This window comes from Tachypleus tridentatus, chromosome 7 (assembly GCF_004210375.1).
Source record: "Tachypleus tridentatus isolate NWPU-2018 chromosome 7, ASM421037v1, whole genome shotgun sequence".
Classification (NCBI taxonomy): Eukaryota; Metazoa; Arthropoda; class Merostomata; order Xiphosura; family Limulidae; genus Tachypleus; species Tachypleus tridentatus.
Genome location: NC_134831.1, coordinates 161,155,611 through 161,168,209, shown reverse-complemented (window position 1 = coordinate 161,168,209; position 12,599 = coordinate 161,155,611). Strand labels below are relative to the sequence as shown.

General features: G+C 34.2%; 1 protein-coding gene across 1 annotated transcript; it reads right to left on the bottom strand.

The window, feature by feature from the left end:
* Positions 1-6,827: 6,827 nt before the first annotated feature.
* Positions 6,828-10,658, bottom strand: LOC143257050 (creatinase-like). The gene is made up of 3 exons (XM_076515155.1): positions 10,224-10,658; positions 9,032-9,276; positions 6,828-7,227 (listed from the first exon to the last, which is right to left on the bottom strand). The coding sequence occupies exons 2-3, from the start codon at positions 9,198-9,200 to the stop codon at positions 7,028-7,030; spliced, it is 369 nt and encodes a 122-aa protein (XP_076371270.1). The 5' UTR covers positions 9,201-9,276; positions 10,224-10,658; the 3' UTR covers positions 6,828-7,027.
* Between the last annotated feature and the right edge of the window lie 1,941 nt (positions 10,659-12,599).

Sequence of the window (12,599 nt, the reverse complement as noted above, 5' to 3'; positions counted from 1 at the left end):
CACTGTTGTGATGCCTGCTAACACAAGTGGATTGACTATTCCATCGTTGATGAACATTCAGAACAGTTAATTCCCATTTGCTGTAGACAATTGGATCTAGTCATAATTTAATTTAAGAATTGAAGGTGTATTGATGTGGAAGGTAATGGCCGAACGATTGTTAATTATGGTATAAGAAACTTTGATTGAATTGTCTTGTTAAATTCTACCATGAATTATTTATTTGTAAAATTATTTTAAATTTCAGAACTTTCAGATGGCAGCACGCTACCAAACCTTGAGAAATGTCTGGCAGTTAACAAAAGTTGTCTGCGTAAGTTATATGATATCAAGGCATATCTCTGAGGCGATATGTGAAAAATACTACCAGTGTATATGATAATGCGGAAGTTTAAATCTTACTTATATGTAATGCACATTTCTAAGTATTTTATGTGTGAGGTTCCCCACACATACGCGTGTATATGTGTATACGAATCTTTTCAAAATAATTCATAAGTATTGAACATGAAAACGAATAAATCACAGAGAACACAACAGTTTGGTAAACTATGAATGAGAATATATAACTTTTATGAGGAAGTTAAGCCTTTGAAACGTGAAATTAACTGTGGTTAACAGCCTGTCAGTCATCATTTGAAAAACAATGAAGCTGTTAGTTTCATAATCCAGTTATGAGAATGTTTCAATTTCTACACTGAAACATTTCACAAGAATGAATTTTACAGGAAGAGGTGACAGTAGCAGAAAAACTCACGTCACACTTTAAAGAAAACACAGATTAAACAGTGTTTTGCTATATCTTGCTGGTCACATTGAAACATAAGTTGTTGGGGTGAAATGATCTCTAAGAAGTGAACTTCATAAACAGTGTAATTAAACATAACAAATGTGAAATTGTTTTATCCATTGTTTTATTAGTTATGGGAAATACTTCTTGAAAGTCAGAATATCTATTTAAAAGACACAGTTATCTGAACAAATTCTTAATATTTTTGGTACAAGACTAGTTAGAACTGAGAAAGTGCAGACTGTAGATGGAATGCTGGAAGTAAAATGTAACATCTTCATGTACGTTGTGGCTATTGTCCCTGGTGATGAACTTTTAGCTATATAAATTCACATTGGAATTGAGATAAGGTTTTTAATAGGTGGTACTCAGTCTACATTGGTTAATAATGTATCCTTGTTTGTTTCTGAATTTTACGCATAACTACACGAGGGCTTTTTGCTCACCAACCACCACAAACACTTGGACTACTGATTTACCAACGAACAGTGGGATTTGCCTAACGTTATAACCCTTCCACGGTTTAAAGGGCAAGTATGTTTCGTTTGACAGGGATTTGAGCCCGCAACCCTTTAGATTACGAGTCGAACGCTCTAATCACCTGGCCATGCTAGGGCTTCAAGATTTCTATTTGTTTCATGGTGGACACGAGCTTGATTGGTTAAAGAATAAAGTTGTAGTGGAGAAAGAATGTAGGTGGGTTATAAACTGTCTGTGTACCATTATCACGCCGTGATGACGCTGGGCAGCACAGTTGAGGTTTGCGTAAAGCCTAGGATCCAAGGATAACAATATCATTTGTTAGCTGCAGGTATTAAAGACCATGTTCTAAAGGACTGATAAGAATGAACAGAAATTAGCTTTTAAACATTGAGCTTGAATACATGACTATTTTCGATATTTCCACTTTTATTTCTCACAAGTGTCTAAGATTAATATATTTATGTAAGTGTTAATCAACACTTTTGACCAAGTTTTATGACCAATCAGAATTACTTTTTCTCTGTGTTTCTAATCATGACGATTTCCTTTGAACATTAAGTTTAGAACCCTTCTGGCTATTTTTATAGCTTGATTCGGACTATTAGAGGTTACAATGATTTTGGTGTTGCATAAAAATGAGCCTGTCCACTGATTAAGTTGGAAGGATCTAATAGTCAATCATTTTGTTTCATTTTTAAAAAGCTTTAGAGCTTCTGCAACTACCTACCATACCTAAAGGTGGACCTAACTTTAATGTTATCAGAGTTCAAGGATGGACACGTGTGAGATCTGTAGGCTGTAATTGTGAAATCAATACTCGAAAATTTGGAGAATCAAGAAACAACAACTGTTGTATTCTATTAATGGCCTTAATTACCACACCCGGAGAGAGAGGGATATTAGGTTCAAATGATTGCAATATCTAAGAGTTGCCAGTTCTCCAGCATGTTCAAATTACACCAGAACCAGACCTCTTTCGAGAGGAGGAACAGATCAAGTCAAAGGAGTCCAAAAGCTCTATATCCATGGACGAAGCAACAATGTGCTGGGCAAAAAAAAATACCAGTACCCCTTCAGATCATGTTATTTAGAGAAAACAACAGGCACGAAATGTGTGCTAGCCTACAGTGGGATCATTGCATCATTTATCATGGTAAAAAGGTTCATATCTTTGGTGCCATAGGGGAATTATCAAATTGGAATGACTAACCATGGATCTGGCTTCCTTTGCCCATGTCCAAAGGGAACATCACTCAAATAGCAGCTGCTACTCTAGCACAATTGGTGATATTACAATCAGCTGCAATGGCAAATTGTATTGATTACATCCAGTCTTCAGCCTTTGACATCATTGAAAGTTTTGTTCGAGAGACAGAGATGGAGAAATTAAATGGAAGAAAAGATCTTGCTCTATCAGATAATGATATGAAAGTGTTACTACCATAAATAGACAGACAGGTGAATGGAGGTTTATTTGGGCATTGTATAACGATGTGGAAGGCTATTTGTTGAAGTGCAGAGGGGAAATGTTGCCAAACAAGAAAATGTTCTCTTGGAAAAAAAAAGTGTAAGAATGAGTTTGAGTGAAAAAATGTTGAGGACATTTATAATATTGGTGCATTAATTATTGTTGTACTAAGTGACTTTGTCTGTGGTCAAACATACGTCTTTAAGTTGCGGCTAAAACATCCACTGTCCTAAGGTTTTCTTCTTCCATTTGAGCAAACAGTTGTCTCACTAATTTTTTTTTCAAAATTTCATCAGAGAGTTTCAATGTTTCTCGCTATTTGATCTAAAATACCATAATTCTTAAATTGCGCTTTTAGTATTTTATATGCAACTTTAAGTTCCGCCGTCAAAGAAACTCATTCCTATAATTTCCGTCGCTTCGGCAAGTTTAGTAAACGTTTTGTCTTTACCCGGCTCTTACATTTTGCTTTAGAAACTTCCATCTAATGCGATACTCCAAATGTGTTTGATAAAGAAAACCAATACCTGGTACAGTTCTCAAATGGAAGGTTGCTTAATTACATTAAGAGTGGTACATTTAAATGAGCAGCAAAATGAATAGACTGTTGTCGTACTTCAATCCATTTACTTTGAAATTATTTTACACTGTGCCTGATATGTTTCCTATGGAACCTCTCCGTCATAATTTGTTCATTTTTTTCTACTGGGCGATGTTACTGAAGTGGTTTACTAAATTCCGTAACATGTTGGAGTAATGGTGTGAAGAATTTACATCGTTATAACATTAGAGGTAGCACAGTAAATGGTGTTAGAGTTGAAATTCTTGAGTGCATGTAGAGATAGGCGAGGTTAGTTGATTCTTGTCTGTTCCAGTTCCCATGTATGTTAGTCTGATATTGATGTTCTTTTGTACTTCGTTGATCATATTTTAACTCCTCTGATCTCCGATCTTGTTGTTATAAATTCACTGTACTTTGAACGTATAGCTCTTTCAACATTAAGCTGTACACTTTCTGTTCTTTCTCTACTGTAATGTATATTTTTATCACAATTCTTCTTACATTTTCTTTCACTTTCTTGTCATCTCCGTTAAATTTCTGTATTTCTTCTTTATATTCCTTCAGTATTCTTTCGTTTCGAGTTTGGTTATTTTTCTATTTTTTGCTTTGATATTCTGTTATATTTTTTATCTTCTTTTAAGTTTCTATGTATTTCTTCATGTTCTCCATTCCACTATTTTACGAATTTAATAATTTTTTTTTATTTTTGTTTCGAAACGTTTTTAACGATATTGTTCTTTTTTTGCTTCGATACAAACCTGTTCTCTTTCTTTTTCTGCTTCGATACGAGCTTATTCAAACTCAATTTGTTTGAGTTTTAGCTGAATTGGTTAGTAGGGATACTACTAAGTATTCTCTTAATACTTCCTCAGACAAACAATCATGATTGACTAGTATTTCAATAATACCATTCTTCCGTTCGTTTTTCCTCATCAATTTCTTAACCTCTAGTTTTAAAACTTTAGAAATTTCTAGTAATTCACTTTTGTTCTATATTTTTCCAGTTGTTTGAGGTAGGGTGATTTGAAAAACACATGATAATCAGACACGATTATCTCTTGTTGGCACTAATAAATATGAATTGAATTATGATTTAATTTCCCATTGAATTTTGTCTCTGATTCAGATTTCAGACACAAGAACCCAATTTATTGCTTTGTATTATAATTTTAAATAGACTGAAACTGAGAGAGATTGTAATTTAGACCTAGAAATTAAATACATGTCGATATGTTTCCAATTTATGATAGTTGTTAACATACGGCTTTTTATTTTCAATACAAATATATTTCAACATACAAAAAAATAACAGTTATTTATTATAATGGTGATTATAAGTTATGATTTATATTCAAGAGTTTCACAGCCTTACAAACTGAATCTTCTTTCTGGTTTGGAACTTTCTTGATGTTTTTTCGAGGATTCACAATGAGTGAGTTGATTTGGAATACATGCAGATACAATTCACTTTACACGGAATTAACTAGCTTACAGTTCTTTTTTTATCACACTTCGAGTTGTCCATCAATGAAGGTATAGAATGTCTTTGTAAATGTACTAGTGTCTGGTGTGAATTCACTGAAATTAAACAGTTTGTAATTTTTGAAATTTATAAATGTTCTTGGTCGAATATTGGAAGGTTTCGATTAAGAGGCATTAATCATAGTTACAGCTCCCGAGTATATCGACTATAGCAAACCGGAAGTATATACTGTCTTTTGGCTCATCACTTTGGTTATATACATATATAGGCGTGAAAAGAGTTTCTCAAAATATTAGTCTGCACAACAATATTGACGATTCACCAGTGTTTACGTATACACATATATTCTGTTGATTCTCAAACTTGAAGCAGGTAGCGTGGTATCTTTTAGCCTCCAGTAGGCCCTAACTGTCTACTTTAGGATGTGTGTGTGTGTGTTTCTATAGCAAAGCAACATCATGTTATCCGCTGTGTCCACCGATGGGAATCGTACTCCTGGTTTTAGCGTTGTAAATCCGTAGACTTACCGTTGTACAAGCGGGAGACTACTCAAAGATGAATCCACCGATCACGATTATTTGTTCGTTCAAACGAACGATATCAAAGGTGCACAGAGCGCTTAACAACCGACTCAGTAACCTTGTGGTTCAGGCAAAGCTATACCTAATTTCGAAAGTGCAGACAAGGAGGCTGCACCAGCTGCAAAATCAAATAAACTTAACTTATGTGAGGGATTCACTATAACTCTTAACACTCCATTATCTGACATTGCGATGCGCGATTGGTAACAATACGTCTCGAGCTTAGAAGTACGATTCCCATCGGTGGACTCAGCGGATAACCTGATGCGGCTTTGCTATAGAAAACAAATACACATATCCTAGAGTAGTCAGTTAGGGCCTAATGTTGGTCATTTGGGCACGCCCATGTCCATTTTTTAAATCAAATGAAAACGTTTAAAGAACAAAGAAAATTTAAACTCAGGTGAAAAAAATTAATTGAAAACAGTGAATAGCAGTTTGTTTTCAATTTCACGCAAACCTACACGAGGATAAACTATCTCACTCGTACATAATATAGCAGTGAAAGATTAGAGGGAAGGTAGCTAGTCATCAACAGCTGCTACCAACTCTTGATCTACTCTTTTAAGAATGAAAAATGTGTTTTATCGTCACATTATAGCATTTCCATGACTGAAATAGAAAGTTTGTTTGGCAGGATGGGGATTCAATCCTGCGACTGTCAGATTGCGAATCGAGCACCCTAACCATCTGGCCATGGATGACTAGAAAAAATAACTGAAACTCAAATAAAAATTACTTAAGAACAAAGAAAACCATTTAAAATCAGAGAATGCCTAAACTTAGATAAAAGAAACTATTTAAGAACGGTATGTTTTTACGGTCTTAATATATAACGTAAAATTAATGAAAATGCACATCATTATACTGTGTTGTAAATCATTACATAGATGTTTTTAAGGTCCCTGGAATTTCTCTTAAAGAGCTCATCGTTAGCGATCGGTACAACCCTGATTTGAGAAAAAAGAAAACTGAAACTCGGATAATAGAAAGATGCAAAAGGAAATGTAAGAGCTAATAAACTATATCATTCACTATAACTTTAAGCTAGAACGTTTTCCAGTTTGTCACACCCAACAGCAAAATAGATGGTGCATCATATTTGAACAGGTTTCATGTTGCTGAAAAAGGCGCGTAAGTGCTCTATTTGAGGGAAGAATTTTGTTTGTTTATGAATATAGTGCAAAGCTGCAATAGTATTATCTGCGCTAGCCGTCCCTAATTTAGCAGTGAAAGATTAGAGGGAAAGCAGCAAGTCATCACCACCCACCGCCAAAACTTGGGCTACTCTTTTACCAACGAATAGTGGGATTGACCATTACATTATAATGTCGTCACAGCTGAAAGGGCGAGCATATTTGGTGCAACGGGAATTCGAATCTGTGACCATCATATTACGTGTCAAGGCCTCAACCACCTGGCCATGCTGGACCCTTCGTCATAATAAGTTGGAAAAACTCCTCTTTTATGAAGGCAAAACATTTTAGAAAATACTTTTTATTTAGTCACAAAGACTCAGCTAACATTTTGTTCTAGATCTTGTAGCCCCTTTTTGGAGGTCTTCAGCTCCCCGAAAAACAAATCAGCAAAAATAGCAAAACATTAGGAGCACACTTTCTAACTGATTATAAAAATATAATTGAACTACTATAAATATGTTTCATTTTTTGATAACGTTGTGTTCCGGTCCAATTAGAAAACGTGTGATATTTTCTGTCCACCTGTGTGTAATGACGAGAATGTCATGTTCTCGGTAGCCTCCAGCTCCAGGTTGTCCTTCTAGAATTGTTATCATCGGCTCCATGGAAATTACCATTCCTGGTTCTAGGATGGTATCTATGTCCTCACGTAGTTCTAATGCTGAAATAGAAAAAATATAAATACACACACACATATAACTCACAAGTTACACTGAGTTAAACACTTATTCCTCTTACTAAACTTAATTGAAGTTTCAAACGATAATTTATTAACTCCATTTTGTACAATTTTATTCTGTTAATTTTTAGTTGTTCGAATGTGAATTAAACACCTATTTTTTTCCAGTTTTAATTAGCATTTCTTGATTAGAAACTGAGGCGCCTTCATGCGAATATCTCTTGAACAATAAATATTATAATTGAAACATGTACAGAAATATTGTGAAAGCATAATTAGAAAGTGATCAATTAACGAAAGAAGAGGAATATATTTATATCTTTAGCGAATAAAATAATTTCAATCGTGTGTTCCTTTCGTCTGGTATCTCTGCTGACGACGTCTTAAGTTCAGTAACAGAGCTTGTCATGTCGGCTAGAATATGTCATACAAGACACTTACAAAACTATTTATATCAGTTATTACTAATAGCCAATTCTATAATTCTGTCCTTAACTACAAACATACTTACAAGAATATATGACCAACAAAGAAAGACTTATAAAAAAATATCGCCAGGCTTATTATGATGTAATGTTACACAAAGTACAGATCAAAAGGACATATACCTCGGATGTTGAATTGCGGGTCACCTGTGTGTGTGTGATTTTTCATAACAAAGCCACATCGGGCCACCTGCTAAGCCCACCGAGGAGAATCGATCCCCTAATTTTAGCGTTGTAAATTCGTAGACTTACCCGCTGTATTAAAGGTGGGCCCAGCTCATCTGACGAATTTTCGTATTTGACAAAAGGCCTTGTCGACAGCGAGAATGTAAGTTGCTTCACTTCCATATTTGATTTGAATATGTTCTCTTTCAGTTCATTTACTAATTATTCTTACCACTTTGTTAACCTGTAAAGGTTGTTCTATATATACATTCTATTTATACTGTATTACTATTAACCTTCAAAGAAGAATTAATTAAATTACAAGAAGGTTTTTAGTACTGGAAAGGGGGTATTGATGTTAACAATGAATTTACCTCACGAAACGTTCGAAGCATTTTGTAAAATGTATAGATTTGTTGTGCACAAAAAAACATATGTCTTACGAAAGTATCTGTACTCGTCTGTCTGTCTAATTCAGACTCTTAACACGTCGAAATGCAAGAAGATCGGGAGTAAAATAAAAACACTTCTGTTCATTATACATTTTATACGTTATACATGCATAACTTCTAGAATTTCTAAAGTAAATACATACAGTTTTCTCGAGTATCCCTACTATATCTGGTATTTACTTTTCTCCGCTTCCAGTGTTATGTGTTAAATGGTACTCTTTTCATGAAAGATCGTGGCATGCTCAGTTTATTCATGCTATTTAACAGTATGTTACCGTCTTCTGGATTCATCAGCTTTCACAGCCACCTAGACAAACAGCTCACACGACGTGTACACGTTTCTAACATTCAAAATCCCATTTTTTTTATGTCATTAAGAATATAATTGGCAAAGTGTTCAAAATTGTTAGAGTTGTTGGGTCTTTTGAAATTTACATAATGATTGACGTAACCTAAAAGGATAAATGTTTCAGTTGAGAATAAAACGACATTAATGAAAGTGTGTGAAAACAAATAAATATTTTCATTACATTTCAGTTTTTCTACCCTCTTCTCTAATGTCAAATCATGTTTAGGAACATCGCATTTATATTTATATATACAGATCTTTATGAATTACAAATGACCTATATAAACTCGTATTGTCTTCACCGATAGTATCACACAACATGAAATGTTACCAACCTGCCTCTCGTCCGTTGTAATGACACATAACACCAAAAGAGTGTCCGTAACCGAATGTTCTTTTATCCAACAGTCCCTCTTCTGCAGATACATTATTTAGTTCAAGCGCAATGTCACAACATCTTTTTCCAGCTTTGATCAGTTCCAGTCCTTTCCTGTAAACTCGCATGTTACCTTCCCAGTATTTCAGGTGTTCATCGGAAACATGGTCAAAGAACAAGGTTCTCTCCACCGATACATAATACCTGAAAGGCAGTATGTTGTACAATTACATACTTTACCACAACTTGGCAACCTTTATGTTCTTGTAATGCGTTTAAAAAACATAGCAAAAAATCGTTAAAAGCTTATCTAAGTAAAATAACAATCGTACTCCAGAAGCTTATATTTCAGTATTCTGTGTGCGAAATCAAACGCTATCTATTGAATGGCACTACAAGCAAAAATACAAAAAATTCACACTTTGTTTATTCAAGATTTAGGCACTTAGAACAATAACTACTCTGTTAGAATTAATTCTTTACCACAGAACATAATGTTAATTAACAGTACTCTTTCCACAACAAAAACACGATTTTCACCAGGACTGTTTGTTTGTTTCAAATTTCGTGAGTTGTCTGCGCTAATCGGTCCTAATTCAGCGATGACTAGAGCGAAGGCTGCTAGTCATCCTCACCCACCGCCAATTCATGGGCTACTTGTTTACGAACGAATAGCGGGTTTGACAGTCACTTTAGAACGCCCCACGGCTGAAGTTGAGCGCCCTAACTACCTGCCAATGCCGGACGCATTAGGACTTCACGTGAAGATTTGATTATATTTCTATTGATGTAATTTTTAAACGTAGTACTGAGAAACCAGATTTCTTAAGAAAACAAACAAAACTAAAACAATTATTTTTTCAAAACGGTATCAGTTTTAATATATAAATCTATTACGGTTTATATTTGTAAAACTTATGAAAATTTTGGATTATGTGCATTAATTATTTTAGTGGAGTACATTTTCTATGACTAACAAGCATCATCTGGAAACTTTCACGTGCAATAATTCGTAGCAAAAATCTTAGATAATATTAATCTTTTCTAATGTTTATTTTTAGTTCAATATGAATATTACAGTTGGAAATTAGTAATATAAACAGCAGCCCGAAAGATAGCGTATCTTTCAGTAACAATAATCAATAACTAACGCTTTCAGAATGTCTCTTCTTCGTTTTATTTTCGCTGTGGGACTGGTCTTTCTTGTGCGATATGTCTCTGTCTGGAACCCTCAGCTAGAGCATCGACTGCTGCAGCTCCACCTAGATCCGCAAAGCGAGCACTATGAAAAGTTATATGTATATATATTGTTTTGATTATAACATAAAATGGCTAAAAACTATGGCGTTAAGTCGCATTAGATCTCTAGTATAATGGCGAAAATAATTTAGAAACAATATTGCGATTCATCAACAAAATATCTTAAGTTTTCCTGTTATAAATTTTATATTTAACCATTTATCATTGAAAAACAATTAAGATTTAAGATGTCGCCCTTCCCTACTCTTCGCTATGTCACAGGGTTATGAGCACCATCTGTATTGATTCCACATTGAAACCATGTCCACGCTAGAAAGAAATTAAAGGATACCATAGCATAATTTTGAAAACTAAACACAGTTTTAAAAGAGTAGATAATATTAACTAATCCTAAAATTTCTACGACGTTTACGTTATTTTTCTCCATATTTTCTAATTCTAACACTTATAGGGATAAATAAACAACAAATAAAGTACACTTAACTGTCTCTAATATCTGTAGACGGAAATGTCTTTGTAATTTCTTCAATCATGGTTTTAGTGGCGTGGTTAGCAACCTCGTATTCTGGGACTCCCTCACCCAGAGCATCGACTACTGCAGCTCCCCATAGATCCGCAATGCGAGCACCATGTTGAAATGGTATGGTTTTAACAAACCATTTTAAAATTATTTTTAATTATTTTACAAAATGTTACGTCTATGCGTTATTTAGGAACGTTATGTATAATTAACATCAATTAATTAAAATAGCATTTTAATGGTAATGGTAATGTAATAATAAGAAAACTAAAATCCCAACTTTTTACAAAAGCAGAACTATTTGTCTTCAGTCCCCACCTTTATTAATTTTATTTCTTCCGGAGACTTTATCATACGCATCCTTTCTGTGGATTCTCCAATATCCACCAACTTGTTTAGAGGCAAAGCACTCAATAGCTTCCCATAGTTCTGAACAGAGAGATGGTCAGCCTCGTATCCAATGGTTCCTTCAACATCTTTTAGAAGATCCTTTACAGCATGAAAAAAAATTATCTCGTTTCCAGTCTGTGTAAATCACGTTTTCATCGCAGCTTACCCTCCACGGTTGAGAATAGTCTACTAGAACGGACACTGTGACGTTACGCTGTGGAGTGACCACAAGGCCATATGGTCTTTCAAAGGGGATGTACAGAAAGCTAGAGAAATAAGCCACGTTCTGAATGGACGTAAAAACAACTCCTCCCATACCTTCAGTCTCCATTTTGTTCCTCAAAAGTGTAAGTCGTCTTTGAAATTCGTCATTAGAGAAGATTTATGTTACCTGAAAATTTAACATTAAAATTACAACATTGGAAAAATCTGAAGAATGGGTTTTACAGTCCAAAATAAATACACCTGAACCGTCTGAAATCCTCGGAATTTATTTGGAGACGGTATTTAAAATGTAATTCACTGCAGGCTAGTACTTTTTATTCTCTGAATTATTCTGTTAAGTTTATTGAACTATTGTATTTGTATAGAGTTAGATATGGACCAGATTTTTTACAGTTGATGTCTATGACTTGTCAGCGACAAATTTCAACAATAAACAATGATCATTACAGTCACTTTTAAAAAATAATATTAAAACTAGTCACAGGTATATATATATATATATGTTCGATGCACTGTCTCTTTCGTCAAAGTCATTACAGACTGGATTAATTACGTTAAAGCACAATTAACAAGACGAACTATTCTTTACTTTGTTATTACAAAACAATCTGAGATAATCTTACTTTGAAAATCGCCACTAACATTTTTTATGGCTAAATTTACAACTATTGTGGAGTCGTTAAAAGCTATCTTATAGACAAAAGAACTGATGTTGTGGAATAGCCTGGTCAGTCTCCTGATATAAATATGTTTAAAAATTTATGGACTAAGTTAAACAGATTAACAAGCCAAACACGGAAGATGAATTTTGAAGTACTCAAAAAAAAGTGGCAGTCAATCACTCAAGAATATCTGCACCAACTCATTGAACGCAAGTGACGGCGATGTTATAAATAAATATTAAGTTGTGAAACTGGTTTATGCTATTTTGAGTTTCATTCTATGTTCGAGTATTGCAGGAAAACTTGTTTAATGAATTTGTAGGCTATTTGGAATAAAAGGATCTTAGAAACTACAGCAGGTGTACAATACTTTTTATGAGAAAAATGTAACGAAAATCATGAAAAGTTCCAGGTATTTTCGAAAGCTTGTGTTGAATTAGGATTTTATTTCGTCGAGTGCGTTTTAAAAA

What these genes read in the sequence shown, in the direction of transcription:
- LOC143257050 (XM_076515155.1), bottom strand. Translation starts at nt 9,200, where the DNA reads ATGCGAGTTTACAGGAAAGGACTGGAACTGATCAAAGCTGGAAAAAGA. An exon ending in TTACAACGGACGAGAGGCAG is followed by an intron (nt 7,228 to 9,031) that starts GTTGGTAACATT and finishes TTTCTATTTCAG; the next exon opens with CATTAGAACTACGTGAGGAC.